Source organism: Physeter macrocephalus, chromosome 2, assembly GCF_002837175.3.
Source record: "Physeter macrocephalus isolate SW-GA chromosome 2, ASM283717v5, whole genome shotgun sequence".
NCBI classification, from domain to species: Eukaryota; Metazoa; Chordata; class Mammalia; order Artiodactyla; family Physeteridae; genus Physeter; species Physeter macrocephalus.
In genome coordinates, this window is record NC_041215.1 from 35,279,636 (window position 1) to 35,301,310 (window position 21,675).

At 36.3% G+C, this 21,675-nt stretch overlaps 1 protein-coding gene across 2 annotated transcripts in view; it reads right to left on the minus strand.

Moving 5' to 3' along the window:
- Nucleotides 1–289: 289 nt before the first annotated feature.
- The window catches only part of MAP3K2 (mitogen-activated protein kinase kinase kinase 2), a 111,992-nt gene continuing 90,606 nt past the window's right edge, over nucleotides 290–21,675 (minus strand). The window contains exons 11-18 of one of the 2 annotated variants that reach the window (XM_024114993.3): nucleotides 21,487–21,579; nucleotides 20,568–20,774; nucleotides 18,989–19,137; nucleotides 18,468–18,599; nucleotides 14,021–14,150; nucleotides 10,288–10,380; nucleotides 9,522–9,699; nucleotides 290–6,328 (exon numbers count right to left, since the gene is read on the minus strand). In XM_024114993.3, coding sequence (XP_023970761.1) covers nucleotides 6,103–6,328; nucleotides 9,522–9,699; nucleotides 10,288–10,380; nucleotides 14,021–14,150; nucleotides 18,468–18,599; nucleotides 18,989–19,137; nucleotides 20,568–20,774; nucleotides 21,487–21,579 — 1,208 coding nt within the window. In that variant the 3' untranslated portion in view covers nucleotides 290–6,102. The remainder of the gene's footprint in view (nucleotides 6,329–9,521; nucleotides 9,700–10,287; nucleotides 10,381–14,020; nucleotides 14,151–18,467; nucleotides 18,600–18,988; nucleotides 19,138–20,567; nucleotides 20,775–21,486; nucleotides 21,580–21,675) is intronic. The other variant, XM_024114994.3, reaches the window with a different exon arrangement.

The following is a 21,675-nucleotide window of genomic DNA, read 5'->3' on the forward strand; positions in this document are numbered from 1 at the left end:
AGTAAATTCTTGCATGTCTAAATGCAAACACTGAGCACCTGTCTTTAACTTGAAGGATAGATTGAGATACAAATTCTACTAGTACCTGTTTTATCATTTTTATACTACTAGCTTACAGGTGGGCAGAAGTAACAGTGCTAATCATTTTGGCTGTGTGTGCAGAGAATATAAAAGCTTTGGTTTAAAGTGATTCTGATAATACAGATTGTAAATACAAACAAGAAGTCATCAGGCATAGGGAATAATAGTACTCACTGATTTAATGCCTTTGCTGTTATTAACAAAAATATCATTACTGTCAATTAAAATGCACAATTATGAAAAATATGAATTACATAAGAGACTGTATACAGGCAACAGGTAAAATTTATTCTTTTCTTTATGATAGCTATGACTCCTCCCTCGACCTTCTGAAACGAAACCATGTCTGGCTCTCACTATAACCTAGAGAAGGTTCTCTAGACACCCCTGAGAGCTCACTACCATCTACAGCTCTGAAAGGTTAGTACAGAGAGATGGCTGGCCCTGATACTTTCACACCTATTATGGCATCCTGTCCAGACTGTGGCAGAAGTTAAAGCAAAGCTAAAGACGACTATGAAGTAGGAACAGTGGCTTCACAGCACACCTTCCCTAGCCAACCAAAAAAGAGGTAAAATTTCCTTTTGAACACTTGGTAAGCTAAGGAAGCTTGTTTTGATGTCTGGCAGAATTTCTATTCCAAAGAGCTCATGAAGAACTATGCAAAACCAATTACTTTCTACTTAAGAATTATATATAAGCTATTATACACACATACAAATTCAATTTTAATCTACTTTTAGCAACCAAGAGCTTGGCAATTTACAATAAATACCTTTATTAAACAACCGTTTGTACTAGCTACTTGTGGAAAATGTGCTGGCATTCCATCATCAGTAGGTCACACACATTTGAGCTGTTCTTCCAAGAACAGAGACTAATCTAACTGGACATTCACACGTTTCCTTCCTTCCCACCCCTGCACCAACTCCAAACACACACACACACACAAACACACACACTCACACGCGCACACACGCGCGCACACACACACACACACACTGCACAGAAAAGTAAGGTGGAGTTTTAGTCAAAATGTTAGTTAGAAAGTAAGGATTAGAATTTGCTATCCCTGGATTTCTTGCTCATTGCCCTAAGTCTCATTGCCTTAACATCTGTAAACCACTTAAATGACCTCTTTAGGACAAAAACCACCTTTCTAGTTCTGCTTTGAAAATCATAACTGAACTACGACACACAAAGAATTTGGACAGTGCCAGTGTGATTGAAAATCAAGTAATCAACCTGGAAAACAATTCACTATGTCTCTTTAGAATTAGAATACCTCTTTCTATCCTTATTATAGGAATTTGTGTCTAGTAAAACTGCAATGTGTCTACCACAGAACAATGCTAATGTTGCTCTTCTAACATATTAAAAAAAAAAAGAGGTAGAAAAGGGTAGGAGGAAGAAGCAGGCGTTAAGAAATGTTTAAGGGCCAATACACAGTCTAAGGCCAAATCAACTCTTGAAGCCTACTGATTTTGGAAAAACCTTCATTTCGGTGGGTAACTTGAATTATTATTGATATAAAACAAAATTAAGGCATACAGAGAAAAAGGCACTACGAAAAATTAACAAATTCCTTTCCATTGACATTTTAACCAATGTTAAAATTCAAATAAATATGAACAGTGCATTTGTAACTAAGGCCAAACTTCATATACAACAATAAGATCTCAAGAAATTTTCCTGATCTTAGTATAAATAACACTGTTGACAGAATTCAATTTCTATCAAATGTTTTGGGTATTTTAACAATTTATACCACAAGAAAATATTTTTTTCTTTAAAGGAAAAAGGAGGAAAAAGTACTATGTAATGGAATAAATGCCCCCATCACTGGAACTGTTTGAGCAGAGGCTGGGTTTTGTAAGAGGGAGTCCTGAGAGAGAGGTTGCTTGACCTACACGGATCCCTCCAATTTGGGGAAACTTTTAATTGCTGTTGTTAATGACATTTTAGTTTATAATAGCCAATGGTTACCCAAAATTGCTTTCCCTCACTTCATAAGAAATAACATTTTAAAACATCATTGCTGAACTTTCAGATTCAGGATATGCCATAAAAATAAGTAACTGCCCATTTTTCCTCCTAACTGTGACCTCCTTAAGGATAAGTTAATTTAGTACCCGACATAATAAGCCACAATACTGAATAAGCAAATGAAAAGGATTCACCTTATTTAAAACAAAATCAATAGATTCCTATACTTGGTTGACACCAGGTGATTTATATCATGCTATTAGTCCCAAATGAAATCAGTGACAAAGAATTCTGCTGTGGGCCAAGGAGTTTGCACCTGGCGAACATCTTGGCTTTTGCACCCAAGCTTACTTGTCCTATAAACTATTCAGATTTGATTTTCTCAATGATTTCATGTATCTTATAACAACTCCATCTCAGAAATACGACACACCAGACCTGACATATATAAGAGTTGAAGTAGCAAAGAAAGCTACTCTAAAGAAATAGTTTCCTCTTTTTAATGTAGCTTCAACTGGGAATAAGATAAAGACTCCTTCAAGTGAAAGCCAATTCAATGTACTATGAAATAAGTTTTAATTTTTCTTTTATAGTTCAGCCTGTGCATTAACATTTCAATCTCTTATATAAATTATGTAAGGTTGACTGTGCCTTTGAAAACTTTCTAAGGCAGTAGTCTTTAACCATTTTTCAGGTTAGAAACATGTTTTGTAAATGAGGAAAATTAAAGATAGTCATACTGAAAATTTCAAAGTCTGTATATTTTTAAATACATTTTAAAGAATTATCATCAAAACTTCCATTAGTCATTATGATATTTTTCAACCCTTTTATTCAATACACTTTGTTTGCAATGTAAAAGATCTTATATTTGGTCCAAGCCTAAATCATGCCATTTTGAATCTCTCAAGGCCTAAGTAGAAAGATATTTCCTGAAAAGCACATATAAGACTGCTAGTGAATCTTCTCCAGCACCAAGAAGTCTGCCACTATCAAAGCAGAATGCATTTTAAAGGCACAAAGTTAGCAGTCTGGTCATTTTCCAGCCTCAGCAAAGAAACATTACAGTATAGAAGAATCAGTTGTGCATTTAAAAAACAAAATACATTTAGAGTCATCTTAAAAAGTTCAAATTTCATTTGTTGATCCATACCATTATTAGAAAGAAAAAATTGGAGTGTTATTTTAACTGCCCCGATAGAGGTGGTTCCTTTGAAAATTTTCTTTTTTAAATTTAATTTTGGTCTTTCATACCTCACCCCACTTTAAGCTTTTTTGTTCTAGTAGTTTTTATATATATTAACTTTTACTGTGGTTTTTGGTACCTTTACAACTTGTCTGACATAAAGTCACATCACATTTTTATATAACTCTGTAAACTATTAGTCTATTCTTAAATCTTTACATAAAGAACAATACTTTTCCATAGCTAGTAATATTTTTCTTATAAAACAAAGGTCTTGTGCAGCAGTGTTAAAGTAGTAGTTTCTTTTCAGGTAATTTTATTTTCTATAGCATTTCAAAAAGAAAAAGAGACTGAAAAAAAAGCAAACAATTTTGCTTTGGGTTTCACAGTCTCCCAAGATTTCTCTTTAAAGAGCATCTGTCTCATATTTTGCACTGCTGATTACCCTGACAGACCAAAAATGAGCCAAAAGGAAATCACAACCACACAATACAAAGAAACAAAGGAAAAGCCCACTGGTCCAGATACCATGACCTTGCTCAAGTAGAAGAGATGGCTTCACTCATAAAAGATAAAGAAATTATAATAGATCCACATCCTTGGGGACTATGTTTATAGCACAAGATTTGGCAGTTGATTTCCCAGGGGGAGTAGGCCATTAATTCACGTTCTTCCTTGCAAGCTGCTTCCTTTCATTATAAGGGTATGCGAGAAACTTTAACAACTATATTTGTGCTTTGACTTCTTCTCAGACTAGCTAATGGAATTTCAAATATTCCTACAGGGAATGCCAGATAGGACCTTGATACAGTAAAGCAAGATCTACTTAACTTCAGAAACAAAGTATTTTAAAAGAGTTCCTAAACGAGCATACCTTTCAGCAGAAAACAAAATACCTGAGAGTCCCTTATGAATCCCATGAAAGGCATCACAGTTAGGGCCTCCAAGAAGAATACTATTTTCTAGACCTTTAAAAATAAAGTACTTAGCATTTGCTTTAATACGTTGAAAAAAATTGCAAGTGGCCAAATTACCGATATCATTCATGTTTTTCAGTAGCACAAGTCCATTAGAGATAGTGGGAGTTTCCCAGCTGTCTCGTTCCGCTTAATGTCGTTGCTCTTATACTAGAAATACCTGGCAGTTTTTAACCTTCCTATAAAGCAGCTAATACTTTGTTTTAATATGCCTTTCTTTTCCCACAATTATGAATTGACTTTTGAGGAAAGAATACACACAGATGACTGAGTGTATTCAATAGGCTCCGTGTTTAAGTTCATTTTGTGTCTAAAATGGAAGTTACTGATTTGGGTGCGAGATGCAGCTGGAAGGGAAAGGATTGTTACTGGCTGTTTGTTGAGACCTTTCACCCTCGACTTGAAGTAGTGGTATCTTCTCTTGTAAAACCCTCATTATGCATTACATCACTCTCTGAAACTTACTTTTTGCAAGGAACCTGCTTTGTAAATGGCCATTTTCATTTATAACTGGGGCTGGTATGTATATCAGGGTTTCTCAACTTCTGCACTTTTAACATTTGGGGCAGGATAATTCTTTGTTGGGGGGCTGGATGTGCTGTTCTTGTATACTTTAGTTTGTTTAGCAGCATCCCTGGCCTCTAACCACTAGATGCCTCTAGCATTCTCTTGGTTGTGACAACCAAAAATGTTTCCAGGCATTGCCAAATGCCAAGCAAAACTATCCTCACCCCAGCTATGAAAACCACTGTTTTACATGCTGTTTTTTGAGGTGCTTTAGTAGTCTGTGATCCAAAGAACAAGAACAAGGGTTTCATATCGTGACACTAGCTTTTAACACATGGATACTGCAGGTTAAACTCTTACTTCCTAAACAATGTTATCTATGGGGAATCAGGAGCTAGAAACAGGGAAGATATAGTATACAAGATTTTGACTATTTCTCCTTCCCCTTGATTTTTGGGACTTTCCCCCTCAGTTAAAGAACACAGTTTAAAATACACTAAACAACACTTAGTTCTTCTTTTCATTATTTCTGTTGACCAGCAAATGTGGTCTCTTCTACTGCTTACACATTTAATTAGAGCAATCTCCTTTTGTCTTTTAATTTGGATTTGCTTACTGACTTCCCATATCTGTTTTAAAATAAAACAATATCTGTTCTTTTTTTAAGCAGAAAGCTATCCCTCAAGGTTTATAGATTCCAGTAACATGGATCTATTATAGTGTATTTGCTTATTATACTGGTTAGGATTAACAAACAAACATACCTCCTAGAGATTCATATTTTCTATCAAGAGTCCTACTGAGCAAAAAGCTTGGTAGACAGAGGTTAGGATCTAAAGAATACAGATACAAGAAGGAACCTATATTCTTTAAGCTGAGTACCTATCCTAAACTCAAGTTTAGGGCTCAACCCCACAAACAAGAATCTATTTTAAATACTATCACTAAAAACTACAAATTATACATTATTTTCTTCTCCTTGTTTTCCATGTCTCCCCATCACTGCCAATCTGTCAGTGACACAGGGAAAGACTCTACAATCTTTAGGTATTCCAAATGATCTTTTTGTACTAAAAAGAGTGACTATGTACTAAAGTGCTTTATGTCTCTGAACCACATCAGTACATTATAAAAATTTTAAAAAAAAAGTTTCAAGTTCTTGTAAGGGAAAAAAAGATTAAATATAAAAACTTTAGGATACTATTATTATTAATCAAATTTAACCAAGAATCAAGAGAAACACTTTCCCTCTTGTCTTTTTTTTCTCCCCCATCTCTCTTTTTTATAAAAAAGAAAAGTGCAGTCAGAGAGAAGGTGAATGAATAGATGGGAGCTGGGTAGAGGCACAGGAGAGGTTACTGGCTGCTAGTGATAGTGCACAAACATGTGCCTTAAAAGTTCATCAGCGGAAGGTCTCAGTTTGGCCTCTACAAAGATCCGTTTGAGGAAATCTCGAGTATGGTCTGAGACATGGGGTGGCAGCTTAGGGTTCGTTGGCTGAGTGGCGATTTTAAAGATGGCAGCCATTGCTTCAAATTCCGCCCAAGGAGGCTTTTCCGTTAGCATTTCCACCACAGTACAGCCCACGCTCCTAAGAAGAAATAAAAGAAAGACCTTACACAAACAACATCATCATGAAGTCAGCTAACTAACTACAAAATGAGAAACAGGCGTGAAGTCCATATACATTTAAATACGACTTGGTTTCAAATGTAAAGTTTCATTAAAAGGCTGTAAAAATTGAGGTCGGCGCTCGGCCTCCCGCACGGAGCCTCTGGGGTCGGGGTCGGGGTCGGGGTCGGGGTCGGGGTCGGGGTCGGGGTCGGGGTCGGGGCCGGGGCCGGGCAGGCGGTTCCACACGCCTCGGCAGCGGCTTCCTCTCCTCACTTCCGAGTTGCCGAGGCGCCGCCGCCGCCGCCGCCGCCGCAACCCGGGCAGCCCCGCGGGGTCCCAGGGCCGCCGCAAAGCGCCAAAAAGACGCAGGGGTGCGCGTAGCTTCGGCGGGCCCGGCCTGCAGCGTGGCCAGCACCCGACGGCGGGGACACCTGCCCCGGGCCCCGCGCCTCCTCCAGGTACTGGAGGAGAATTCCTCCGCTCCTATAGTCTGGTGGACACTCGCAAATGAAGACAACCTGAGAGAAGGGTTTGGGGCAGGAATGACGCGATTAAGACCGACTGACACAGGACTTCCCTGGTGGCGCAGTGGTTAAGAATCTGCCTGCCAATGCAGGGCACAAGGGTTCGAGCCCTGGTCCGGGAAGATCCCACATGCCGCGGAGCAACTAAGCCCATGCACCACAACTACTGAGCCTGCGCTCTAGAGCCCGTGCGCCACAACTACTGAGCCTGCGCTCTAGAGCCCGTGCGCCACAACTACTGAGCCTGCGCTCTAGAGCCCGCGAGCCACAACTACTGAAGCCCGCCCACCTAGAGCCCGTGCTCCACAACAAAAGCCACCACGATGAGAAGCCCGCGCACCGCAAATAAGAGTAGCCCCGGCTTGCCGCAACTAGAGAAAGCCCGTGCGCAGCAACGAAGACCCAAGGCAGCCAAAAATAAATGAAATAAAATAATTTAAAAAAAAAAAAAAAAGATCGACTGACACGGAGACCTGACACAAAGGGCTGAAGAAACGGGGTTTTCTGAATTTGAGGAGACATCTTTAAGTGAATTTATGTATTCTTAAGGAAAAATACATCCATACTTGATGTGGTATCTTTCCCAAACCTGAAAAATGAAGAAAGTCTGTTTTAAAGATAAATATGCCTGCAGACACTACTGGACCTCCCAACAGGGATTTGTCAAGGGCAGAGGGCAGTTAGAGGGGAAGCATTTTATGTACGCAGTCTTGAAGAAAAATTTATGTTTGGATTCTAGACTTCAATGAATTCTGACAGTTGTAGAAACAGATGGGAAACACTCAAATATTCCTCTTGTTGCACCAAAAAGTTAATTTGTGGTACATGAAATGAATATTGTTTTATAATAACTGTTATTAGTGAAATACTTTCTAGTGCATTTTATTGACTCTTCTTAGTTTAACAAACAGTTTAAACACCTATGCAAACTTAAAATGTGCTTTTCTTTCTGAAAGCTGGTATTGTTTTGAAAGAGCTTTCTAAATGTAAAGTAGTGAGAATTTCAATTTGGGTAAAATGTTTGCATAACTTCCAATATTTGATGTTTGCTAAACTCAACTCTGGGCAATCAAAAATGAATAAAAAATAATGAGGAAATGAATAGATGCTTCCCTCCTTTTCCCAGGATAAGGGGAAAGAAATTTATCATATTTCTTTTTAACTTCTTCTTTTGAATTGCTTTGAAGGCATGGTTTTTATTGCTTATTACTTTAGGCTTGTAGTTCTCAATCCTGACAATACTTCAAAAATCTTTGCCTGAGCCCCACTTTTGAGAGATTCTCATATAACTGTTCGGATATGGGCTTTGGGTATAGCTAGTTTTTAAGCACCAATCCTCCTCCTTCCCTCCATTCCTCAAATGTGTGGATAGGTTTGAGAACCACTAGACTAACGGTGGTTTTTCCTGTTTAAAGGAGATAAACAATTTGAGCTTTGTTTTTATATTGCTCTGTTGATGGCTTTGTTACAACTAAATTACTGTTATTACTATTTCATTGTTAAATAAAGTAAGCAGGGCTTCCCTCATGGTGCAGTGGTTAAGAATCCACCTGCCCATGCAAGGGACACGGGTTCAAGCCCTGGTCCGGGAAGATCCCACGTGCCGCGGAGCAACTAAGCCCATGTGCCACAACTTCTGAGCCCACACACCACAACTACTGAAGCCCATGCATGGAGAGCCCATGCTCCACAACAAGAGAAGCCACCGCAATGAGAAGCCTGCGCACCACAACAAAGAGTAGCCCCCGCTCACTGCAACTAGAGAGAGCCCGCACACAGCAATGAAGACCCAACACAGCCAAAAATAAATAAATTTTAAAAAATAATAAAGTAAGCAGCCTGTGTTTGAGCTAAAAAAAAAACAAACCTGTAGTTTAAACATAAAAATCAATGAAAATAAACTAAAATTTAAGCTCTCAAATTTGTTAGGCAAAGAATATTATTCATTTTATAATTTTTGCTTTATATAATTCTCTAACCTGACATTGAATATAATTGTTTTTTGTCTTTATCTTACAAAGAATACAAACGCTAGAAATTCTTTGTCTTTAGGTGCCTAAAATGCATATCTATCAAAAAAATTTCTCTGGGCTTCCCTGGTGGTGCAGTGGTTGGGAATCTGCCTGCCATGCAGGGGACATGGGTTCAAGCCCTGGTCTGGGAAGATCCCACATGCCGTGGAGCAACTGGGCCTGTGTGCCAGAGCTGCTGAGCCCGTGTGCCACAACTACTGAAGCGCAGGTGCCTAGAGCCCATGTTCCGCAACAAGAGAAGCCACCGCAGTGAGAAGCCCGTGCACCACAACGAAGAGTAGCCCCCACTCGCCACAGCTAGAGAAAGCCCACGCACAGCAACGAAGATCCAACGCAACCAAAAATAAATACATTAATTAATTAAAATAAATAAAAATAAGTTGTCCTCTGTTTAAAAAAGAGATCCTTCCTAAAGAATGGAAGACGGTTCAAAATCTCTATTTAGTCACTTACTAAGCCTCAAACACACATAATTAAAATGATATTAATCCTTGTAATCCTGACATCCTATTTCAAAAGTATAAAAAATAAATTTACCTCAGTAAATTCCATCCTGGGTGGAAATATGTTAAGATGGCATGTGCTTTCGGTCCAATCCCCCATCAAAACCTACCAGATATCTGCTTTTCTGCCATAGCCTTCTCCACTAATCACTTCAGGGCTCATCCAGTATGGTGTGCCTGTGACAGACTTCATTCCTGTCCCCGAAAGACAGATGGTTTGAAGCCGTTTGCTGGCCCCAAAATCTCCTAGTTTGACATTGCCTGTTGAATCTCGCAGAATATTTGCGCCTAAAATAAGAAATATCCTCATTTCATTATTTTTATTGGCAATTTGGAATACAAAATAAAAGAACAGCAAAAAATTACTTAGCAGACTCTTCAATCTGTCTCCAAAATCAGGCTGCTCTTCACCTTCCAAGCAGTACCTGGCATAATGCCAGTCATACAGTCAGTGTGCATTAAAAATTTATTACATGAACACTGAATATTTAGTGTCACCTGTGTGATTCAAGACCTAAGAAGGTTCTCCCACTGAAAAGGACTGGTGCAAGTGGGAGGCGAGGATGAAAAAGAAGAGAAAGGGGGAAAGGACTAAGAATGTGAAGTTTAGAGAAGGATGAAGAAAGCAGTAGCAGGCTCTTGGCCCCAATTTCTCTGTCATAAAGTAAGAAGTTCATGTCTATAGATTATTTCCCTGAGGACCTAGCATCTCCTCAGGAACCTCTTAAGGGACCTTCATAATCAAAATTTTTTCATCCTTCATTCTCAATTTCTGTACAGTATATTTTAAATCTAATCTAAGCAAGCTTTGAGGTTTCTGTTTTAAAATTTCATTTACTTCTATAATAAACTTAATTGTATTTATTATAAACTGACCTTGATAGCCTGGCTGAGGTGGTGTTTGCAGAGTCCTCCCCTGTAAAGTTACTCTTTCCCCTTTTCCATACTTAGCTCTTTGGAAGAAGTTCACTATGTGTAAAGGAGTGAGAAGTTATGCTCCAGGCTTAGTAGTTACATATATTGGGAATAATTCTGCATGGGAGATTTGTCTCTTCTCTCCCATTTATTTATTCAACCATCCATTTCTATCAGTCTGAACACATGGATATTTATTTTATACTTTGGGTTATAATCCAATGACTTTTTGCTCAAGTTGTTCCAGCTTTGGCCATTGGGAGCTCTCTCTATTGGCTCCTGTGTCCCTCTGCTATACCTCAATCATTGTGTTCTTGCTTGATCTGATTTCTGGACTGTTTGTTTGTTTCTTAGTATCATCTTATGTTCTGGTACTAGAAGATGCTCCAGGCTCACCTTGTGTATCTCCTGTACCACTTCTAGAATCAGCCATTTCTCCAAGGAGCACTAGTTCATTTTACTGAAGAATGGTATCAGAAACCAAGATCTAGGAGCTAGGTTCATTTATTTTTATTCTCTATTTTCCCCCCTTTATCATTCTTTAAACTCAATCTTTTTTCTGGGATTGTAAGTCTAGTTTCTTCATACATAAATTATTTCTATTCTTATTTTTAGCTTTTTCTATAAACTACCTGTTTTTAAATGAGCCATTTATTTTATTAGCTTATCTAATTTTAGCTTCTAAATTTTACCTGAATTATTTTTAAGTCTTCCTAACCTTAATCATATTTTATATTAAAAAAAAGATTCCCTATTTGTCTTTTTTTTTGTTTTAATGGACTCTAAGAAGGAGAGTGAATAGTGGAGAAAATCTGTATTATTGACTGGAGAGACTGCAGACTGTCCATCCCCACCATGAACTTCTGTACCTGTCTTTCTGTTCTCCCAGCAAATTTCCCAGTCTAGTCAATTAAGGCTTTCCAAAGCCTCTCTCCGGGGAGGGTTAAGGATACATTCTCTGCATGCCATAAGCCTAAGTATGCCATGGTACCAGTGATTCTCTAACACAGCACTGCCTTTTTAACATCTCCCGCTGTCCAATTCTTAAAGAAGGACTCTGTCAAAAAAAGCCACTGTGTCTAAAATATTTAACCTGGGGAAGGACAAGAAACAAGCCAGTTTTTACTGGTTACCAGCTGGGAAGGAACACTCCCAGGCAGGTCACAGACAGAGAGAGCTATCTCCGGGGAGTAATCACCAATACTGAACCAACAGCCATCCATACAAAGGGCTGAGGAGAAAATGTATAGCCAGGTTCCCAATACAGTTATCTAATTTTTAAAAAATACACTCAGTGTTTTCTTCAGTTTTTCTTTAAAAAAAAAATCAGAATCCACATAAGGTCCTTACATTGAGAATCACTAATACATCTTTTAAGTCTTTCCTAAAGTTCCCTCCAACCTTTTTTTTTTTCTTTGCAGTTTATGAAGAGTCTAAGCTGTCTGCCTATAGCTTTCTTATTGTCTAGATTTTGCTGAGTCCATCCCAAGGAGTCATTTAACATGTTCACCTGTTCTATATATATATTCTATAATTCTCCAATTTGGTAGCTGAATCTAGAGGCTTGATCAGATTCAGGTTCAAAAAAATTTTTTTTTGGCAAAACTACTTTGTAGATAATGATATAGTCTATAAATAGGAAGTATGTAATGACAGACTGTCTGTGTGAAGTGATGTTAACAGCTATTAAATGTTTAGTGCTTATGTCTACTAATCTGTTAGTCATTGTAAAATGGTACTATTCTATCATTCCTGCTTTTTGTTAGCCAAAATATTTTTATAAAGGTAAGTTTCCTTTCATCCATTATTTAGTCCTCAGTACAGTTCATAAAAGAAAGGTCCAATAAAGAAACCCTATTATGAAATAATGAGTTGGTTCCCTAGCAACAATGATCAATTAATTTTTACCCTAGGTTTCATTAAGAACTCATGAGTCTAAACTTAAAAGTAATCAACTAGCTTTCCTCTGCCCTCGCCATTTAAAAACTGCTCATTATAAAAATTTAGGAAATACATAAAAAGTAAAAAGTATGAAGGAGAAAAACAACGATCACTCATTCTGCCACTTGGAAATAACCACTGTTAATCATGTAGAGATTGTTCTTCTAGGTCATACTTTAATTTTACAAACTTGAGATCATACTGCTTTATCCAATTTTATACCTTACATTTTTCTTATCAATATATTTCCCCTATAATGTTTTTAAATCAGCTTGTTTCCAACCTCCTCATTTTACTGACAAGGATAGAGGAGGATTCGCTTGGGGGGTAGCTCCCCTCGGTTCCTTTACCTTATCTTATTATCAGGGGTAAAGAGAAACTGGCTTGAATAGAGATTATTCCTAAGAGAATAATTCACAAATCATTTTCCTATGTGTTTTTTTTTTAATTGAAGTATACTTGACCTACAACACTACGTTAGTTGCAGGGTGTACAACACTGTGATTCAATATTTCCGTACATTATAAAATGGTCACCACTTTATGTCGTTCTTTAAGCTTTCGGGTTTTGAACTTGATAGCTGAGATCTGCCTAAGCTGGATAGACCCTGAGGTGAAAGACAGGCTCCTGTTTCTTTCAGATCATGAGCCATGTTGTCATCCTCTAAGACTCACTAGCAAGGTCCATTCTTTACATGTGATCTGGCTCAGGCATTCTGCAGCAGATCCTACTCTATGACCAGACACTGGTTAGGAATGTTCTCTGTAGCCTGAATATGGCCGTATTCAGGGTGTGACATACCACAGAAAGGAAGTAAATCCCTGGAAGCTCATAAGAGCCCCTAGAAAGACCAATGGAAAAAAAAATTTCAATTTATTATTTATAAATGTGTGTTGTGTATTTGTTCATTATTCTCGTCAAATGATTGAATAAAGTGATCTTTATATTCGGGTCACAACCTGGTTTTTACAGAATGAAGCCTCTCAGTGTGCTTTGCAGTACAGAGTTTTATGACTCTCAAACTTACATACCTCCACCACTACCGTGTCTCACTTCATGCAGTTACCTTATGTAACTGATCCATGAAAACAGTTGAGTTTTTGAGTTTTAAAACGTGAGCTTAACTGAGTTGCAGTTTATCAAAGCTCAGTCTTGGTCTCTCTTCTCATTCTCTCCCTTAGGTAATGATCCGTAATCATTATGTCCATTAGGTCCAATGGAATGGTAATGCCCATTACCTCAGCTTTAAATATGATCTCAGCATAAAGTACATCATCACCGTAACTAACTTCTGAGTGCTTTCTAGGTACCAAGAACGGTTTTAAGCATGTTATATGCATTAACTCATTTAATCCTTGTAAGAATCCTGTGAGCTGTTCACTATTATCACTCTCCTTAAAAATGAGGAACTGAGGCATAGAGAGATTGTCTCATCTAAGGTCACACATCTGGTGATGGATAAAGCCTGAATCTGAATCAGGTCAAATTCAGAGCCCCTATTCTTAACCGCTATGTTCGAATGCCTGTGCGCTATGTGTGAAAACATGTCTCACTTTCATGCTCATTTGAACTTTACTGATTCTGTGAGCCCCAACAGGGGAGCTTCCCTCTTGTGGCGACCTGAACAACACAACTAGCTGGAACTGTTTTCCCATGGTATTTTAAAGATACATGTATTAAATGTTGAATTTCTTAACCACAGCACATGTTTCGTTAAAAGAACTGTGTACTTAAAAAATATATCATTACTTACCTTTTATATCTCTATGAACAATCATATTACTGTGCAAATAATGGACTCCCTCCAGAATCTGACGGGTGTATTTCCTAGTCACATTCTCAGTAAGAGCTCCATATGCTTTTAGTTGGTCCTTAATTGAACCCTAGGATAAAAGAAAACGAAAGAAAACTATAGTATGGTTTGAAATGAAAACTACTAGTAAATCTTTATTTTTAAAGATGTGTACATGTATATTTATCTATTATTCTTATCAACTGAATAAAGTGATCTTTATTTTATTTTTAACATCTTTATTGGAGTATAACTGCTTTACAATATTTTATTTATTTTTAATTGAAGTTTAGTTGACATACAATGTCATGTTAGTTTCAGGTGTATAACATAGTGATTCAACATCTAAATGCATTACAAAATGATCACCACGATGAGTCTGGTAACCATCTATCTCTGTACAAAGTTATTACAGTATTATTGACTATATTCCTATGCTGTATATTACATTCCCATGACTTATTTATCTTAAAACTAGACATTTTAATTTGGAGAATCCTAGTTCATGATTGGGAGGCTTTAATTGGAGAGCATGGGAATTCTCAGGAAGGACATTATATGCCATTAACTTAACATAAAACTCTACTATATTCCCTGATTAGAATTGTGGAAGGAAGCCTTTAAAACTATTCTTTGACTGATACCCTTGTTTCTATGACTATGCTGGTTCTATCTCCTGTTCCTTGCAACTGTATTTTTTAAAATTCTCCAGTACTTTTATCTTGCATTGTTTTTGCCCTGAGTACATTTTTGATTTTCCTACTTGCTCTTCTATATACGTCCTACTTTAATTTTATTTATTTTGTTCTTACTCTGTTTTTAAAACACAGTTTTATTGATACCTGCAAATTTACTTCTCAGGAGAAAGAATGGGTATGATTAGAAGATCAGAACACATGTGAGATTTTAAAGTTTTTCTTTTATATACTCACCATTTTAGTTCAAAACATCAGAAAAATATATTAAAAAGGAATTTCTAATTTTCTTACATGTTTTAGGCAGGATGAGGTGCCATCTCTGAGAATAGGGAATCAATCTGAAGTAAGACATAGGCACTTGAATTTTGAAAAAGCTTCCCTGCTGATTCCAATGTGCAAATTTGATAAATAATCACAACTTTAAAAGATGGAAATAAAATGCTTCCTGAGGGACAAAATCTTTTAGAGATAACATATCCAAATGTTCCTGTCTTTCCTTGAATTTTGGTAAACTGTGTACTTTGTCATACAAAAATAGATCCTTGGATTGTACAGGTTTAGCCATTTGCTGTTTCCACTATTCAGGAGCAATCCCTGAAGAAACAGCAAGATGCAATTCTGCTGACCCCAACTTGCAAACACGTGTGGAAAGCCTTAGGCAGTGAGTGAACCCAGACAACCAGTCATACCTATAACTCAATGCGGCTTGTGCTTCAGTCAACTTATTATGTCTCTACTTGTAGTAATGCACAAAATAACACAGCTAGAACTGAGCTTTCCAAACCATAAGCCCCCAGATACTTGTAGGCTAAAAATGAGTGTCAGACTTACAGATCCTCTAGGCCCTCAGGCAGCTGGAACTGTGGCCCATGGTGCTAATAGCTCCATCAGTGTAGTCTGTTTACTGCTGTGTAACATGAAAATATTATCTTCTTCAGTGTGAACAACTGGAATGGGCTGGAAAGCACTGTGTCAGATAAAAACAGTGTGTGTGTGTGTGTGTGTGTGTGTGTGTGTGTGTGTAAGAGTAACAGAGAGAAGTCAACTGCTAGGCCAGGTATTGGAAATAAAAGAAAGTTATGGTTCTGGTGTGAAAGTAGTTCTAGATAGACTAAGGAATGGAATGTTATGCTGGGAAAAACTGAAGAATGGAATGACAATTTTGGCAAAGCTTGAATCTAGGGCATAAAGGGGTCCATTATACCAAATTTAATGAAAGAAATTATATAGCATCATTTACAGACTTGGAGATTCAGGAAAGTTTACGAACATCTATTTCCATCCCATATATGAAATGGGCTTGCCGTACACATAATTCATTTAGGTTGTCAGTGAACTATCATTAATTTAGTAACATGCTTTTCAAATTAAAGGAGTGATAACCTACACTTTGAAAAGACAGCTGCCTTTACAAAACCTAATGAGGAACATGATCTAACGCCTCTTCCTGAATAGTCCTAGTTTGGTCTTAAAATTGCTAAATATAAAAAGATTACCCATATCTCTATTTGCGATGTAAACTGGTTCTAACCAATGAGCCATTTAATTAATTTTATCTTCAACAATCTGGGTCTCTATTCACATTTATTCATAGTTATTTCCTTATTTTTAATTTAAATATTTGTTGCACAAACAGTAATGGGAATCTGAATAAGAGAAAAGTCAATCACAATCCCAACATAATACATTTTCATTTTTCTAATGTTTTGTCCAAATACAGATACTTTTAAAATATCATTACCAATATTAAAAAAGCATTTTATATTCTTTTTCTCTAAGTACTTCCTCCAACTTTGCTACATAGGCTTCACAATTTTAATTTTTAATATATACTCTCTTGGACAATGCCATCATAATTTACTTCCACTAGGGGAATTGATATTTCCACTTTTTCCATCACAGATAGTACTAAAATAAACGTTCACAGCTTTCTCCTTCTTTTGGATTACTTCTGTAGACTAAATTTTAAAAAACAATTTACACTGCCAACATAATCTTTGAAAATAAAAAAGTAGCAATGATGAATAATAACAGTGGTGTCCCTATAAACAATTATTCATGAAGATAAAAATCAAAGTAAAATTTACTGTTGCTGTTGTAAGACCAAGGATGGTTTAAGACCATTACAATCGGCCTGTATTCGCAGGCCTCACATCTGGGGATTCAACCAACTGCTAACTGAAAATATTTGGAAAAAAAAATTCCAGAAAGTTCCAAAAAGCAAAACTTGAATTTGCTGCACTGGCAACTATTTACATAGCATTTACAGTGTATTAGTTATTCTAAGTAATTAAGAGATGACAAAGTATATGGGAGGATATGCATAACTTATATGCAAATTCTACACCATTATATAAAGGACTTGAGCATCTTTGGATTTTGATAGCTGTGGGAGGTCCTGGAACCAATTCCCTGGGGATACCGAGGGACAACTGTACTATGAAATACTGATCCACAGTTTTATTGATCCACAAGATTAAACTGCAACCTGTACACTCTACATACAATTCTAATGACCTATTTCCTTAAAGACCCATAAATCAAGCCTTTTTCTAACATATACTACCTATTATGAGAATGAATGTATTTTTGAGTAAATATACCACCATCTTGAAAATCATTAGTATTAAAATGTACTCTACAAATACTAAAAAAAAAATGAAGAAGGAATGACAGAGCTTTTTGCAAATCACATTTTTCACCTCCCAATGAAATTACTGACTCAGGCAATGACTATCAATCTGTGTTAAAAACATTAGGTGGATGGTTGAAAAGGAACTGGATATTCCTATGTGCCACTGCTGTAAGCCCAGATTACTTTCTGGTCTTCAGGAAAAAACAAAACTTTACAATGGAAGAATCAGGACGTCAATCACCCTAGTCAAGCAGTCAATCTTAGCATCACTACCAGTAGAACAACCAGAAATTGTATGTCTCCTAATGGGATGCACAGCATCATTTAGGATGCATGCGAATAAATGCTGAATTTGAATATAATTTAGATTTTAGATCTAACTTGGGAGTTTACAGGAAATACGGGGATAAACGAACAAACTAAACACCAACACAAGGATGCAAGGGGAGAAATCTATGCGATGAGACTGTCAACAGAACAACTAGTTTGGTCTCTTTCTTTTTTTTTTTCTTAACGTCTTTATTGGAGTATAATTGCTTTACAATGGTGTGCTAGTTTCTGCTTTATAACAAAGTGAAGCAGCTATACCTATATGTATATCCCCATATCTCCTCCCTCTTGCGTCTTCCTCCCACCCTCTCTATCCCACCCCTCTAGGTGGTCACAAAGCACCAACAGCTTGGTCTCTTTGTCGAATCTGTCACCTAAAACTGTTCTAAATTAAAAGAGGAATAAGAGACATAGTAGCAAAATGTAATGTGTGGTCCTGGACTGAGTCCTGGTTTGGATAAACCAGTTATTACAGGTTATTTTTAGGGCATTTAGGGAAATCTGAGTATAGACTGCTGTGATGTCTGCAACCTATTTCAGTATACTTTAGTATTTTTTAAAAATGAGTTAAAAAATATATAGATAGATGAAGAAGACAGAAAATAAAATTATATTACCCAGTTCTCATTTAAAACTCTTCCAAAATGTCCTTAACATTTTATAATCAAAGTTTTGTTGTTTTTCTTTATTCTCAACTAAGACTTTAAATAGAATATCTCTATTTTCAAAGGATGTACTAACTTACCCCTGGCATATATTCCATAAATATGGAAAGTGTTTTTTCTTGGGGATCCCTCAAACAGCCATAATACTGAACAATTCGCTCATGCAGCAAGTTTTTCAACAACTGAATTTCACATTCAAGTGCATTTACTTCCTGAAAGACAGAACTCACTGTTAAGTCTTTACAGCATTGCTAGTAAAAGCAAAAAAATTCTAACTTCATGGACCATCAACCATCAAGGTGATTTCACTCTGAAATTTTCACTTCCCAAGGAATAAACATTTTAAAGTCTCTAAACAATAATAACTTTTGTAACAATCCTTGATGGTATGCTAAAGCAACACTAAATCACATTAGGAATATAACTGAGTACTAAAAGAGAAAAATCTATAGTACAAAGTAAACAAACATATCTAGTTATCTATTTTTTTTTGCAAATAATTTGTATTGAGGAAAAACAAAAAATTCTATTATGTGTTATATTTATTTTAGTAAAAATGCTTCTTATAATGTGACAAAGCAGCTTATGCAGTGATTCTTACCTTGCTGGTCTCAGGGCTATCTGGGTCAAACTGAACTTGCTTAACAGCCAATTCTCTTCCTGTATCAACATCATAACAGAGGTAGACCCTGCCAAAGGCTCCCTGGCCAAGCAGTTTGCCCAATCTCCAGTTGGTTGGAGCACGAGGTGCTAAAAAAGAACATTTTCTTAAAATGGAATAGCCCAATGGCACACGGTGGTTAAGGACTACTGCATTAGTGATATCCTTAATTGAATATGCTTGGATATTAAGGGAAAATCATGTTCATCCAAATTCATAATGATCATCATCTTTGAAAACTATAAGAATTCTAAATCCAAACAAGGTTCAGATCCCTATGACTAATTTTTTCCAATGAGATTTTTTTTCACCTGATTATAAATATAATAGTATCTTTCACTCAATTTAAGATGCCACTGATTATGTTAGATGCACTACTTCTAATCTTTATTGCAGTAATATCTGTAATTAGTTTTTCAGCTGCCTACAATGTAGAAAGCTGGAAAGACCATCGCTCTCATTCTAACAAGAGGAAATCTTGAAAGCAGCCAGTGGGGGAAAAAGCACACTATATACAGAGGAACAAAGATAAGAAATACAGCAGACTTCTCCTCAGAAAGTATACAAGCCAGAAGACAATGGAGAAATAACTTTCAAGTGCTGAAAGAAAAAAAACTGCCCAGAACTCTATACCTAGAAAAATATATCTTTCAAAAATAAAGGAGAAATATGAATTTTTCAAACAAACAAAAGCTGAAAGAATTTATTACCAGCAGACTCGTACTACAAGAAAAGGTTATAAACAATTCTTTGGGCAATAGGAATTTGATACCTGACAGACTCTTGGATCTACATAAAGATCTACAGAAATAAACTGGAGGTATATTTAAAAGACATTCTTCTCCAATTTTTAATCACTTTAAAATACAGTTGTCTAAGGCAAAAATAGCAGCAATGTAGTGAGAGTTGCAGATGTGAAAGTAAAATATGACAACACTAGCACAAAATGGAGGAATTCAGAGTATAAAAATATTGCTGCAATAAATATCTTTGAGCATGAATCTTTTATACGTTGCTTACATGATACAATTCAAATACTTCACAATCCGGCCTTAGTTACCATTCTAATTCTACTTCTACTGTTTCAAGTAAGATACCCTCTACTTCAGCCAAAAATGAACTATTCCCCATTTTCAGAATATATCATGGCCTCTTGCACATGTCACCTCCTTAACTGGTGAATTCCTATGCACATCATTCTCCCCATTAGATTACATCTTAGAGGCCAAATATGAAATCTCAGAGCTAAGCACTCAATAAGGATATGTGGAATGAATGAATGAATGAGTAATTGGTAACAATTTTCCTGATAAAAGCAAAGGACAGAATCATTTAAAGTAATAGCAGTAATACCATGCTTATACCTGACATTACAACCACCTTTAGAAATACCATTTTTACCTCTTTTGAGATTCTGGTCTCACCGTGAAGAATGGCTTGGTATTTATTCTTTTTTAATACTATAAAATTCTGCAAAGGCTCTGCTACACATTTCACTATGGCAATTTCTATTACTCACAGCGGCTGGGTGGGCTGATGTCCATTACAGTCAAAGTAGGATTGTCTATGTCACTTCCCCTTCTTCTTATTCGACTCTCATCATACTCTGGGGTAAAGATACTGCTTCCACTACTAGTGCTTAAGGAGTGGTCTGTAGGACTGAAACTCACAGGAGACCGGAAGCTGGTCCCCTGGGTCCTTCTAGCTCTTGGAAAAGTTTTACGACCTACAAAGTGAAAACAGAATTACCTTGCAACTTTTATTAATATATTATAATTAAAAGTATTTAAAATTTGTAACATAAGGAACAGAAATTTGTTCTGTGACTAGGCTAAGAAACTAAAACAGCAATTATTTGATTATATGTTTTAAACTTAAGAATAGTATTTTTTAAGAGTGCAAAGAAATATCTTTGTTAACACTGAAGCATGAAGTAAAAAATAAAAATACAAAGAAGAGAAAAGTGAAAGCAGAAATGAAAAGTGGGGAAAACAGAAACAGAATCTGAATATAAATTCAAGTAACCTCTTAGGTTAACACACACACATTCATAAAAGCATAGAACTCCCTCAGTTTTGTATAAAAAGGAGAAAAAATATATTTTATTCTCATTTCCAATAATGATTTAAAATACAAAATAAAAATTGGAAAGTTTATAGGCAGCAATTTTTTTTTCCTTAAAAGGACAATGCAAGTATGCATTTCAACATCAAGGAATAATTTTCTAATTAATACCATTTTTAACTACTCCTTTTTTTTCTAAGGGAAAGATAAGTATTATGAGGTAAGTTGGCATAAAGCTAAGATGTTATTGTAATTTTAATTATGATCCAATATCTTTAAAAAAAGTTTTAAGCAGAAAACTAAGTGATATAGGAACAAGTTTATTTTTATTGTTTCTGAGATTTTTAACAAACTGTTTGATCTAATAAACTTACCATCATTATAGTCTTGATGATGATATGAAACATGATACCTTCTTGGATATGTTCCTCCTTTTCCAAATTTCTCAAATATAGGGTTATCATAGTCTATTAAGACACACAAGAAAGTTGTATACAAGTTATACAAAAGTCAAATATTTCCAATGATAAAAAACACATTTACTCATTTTTATTTGATGTTTT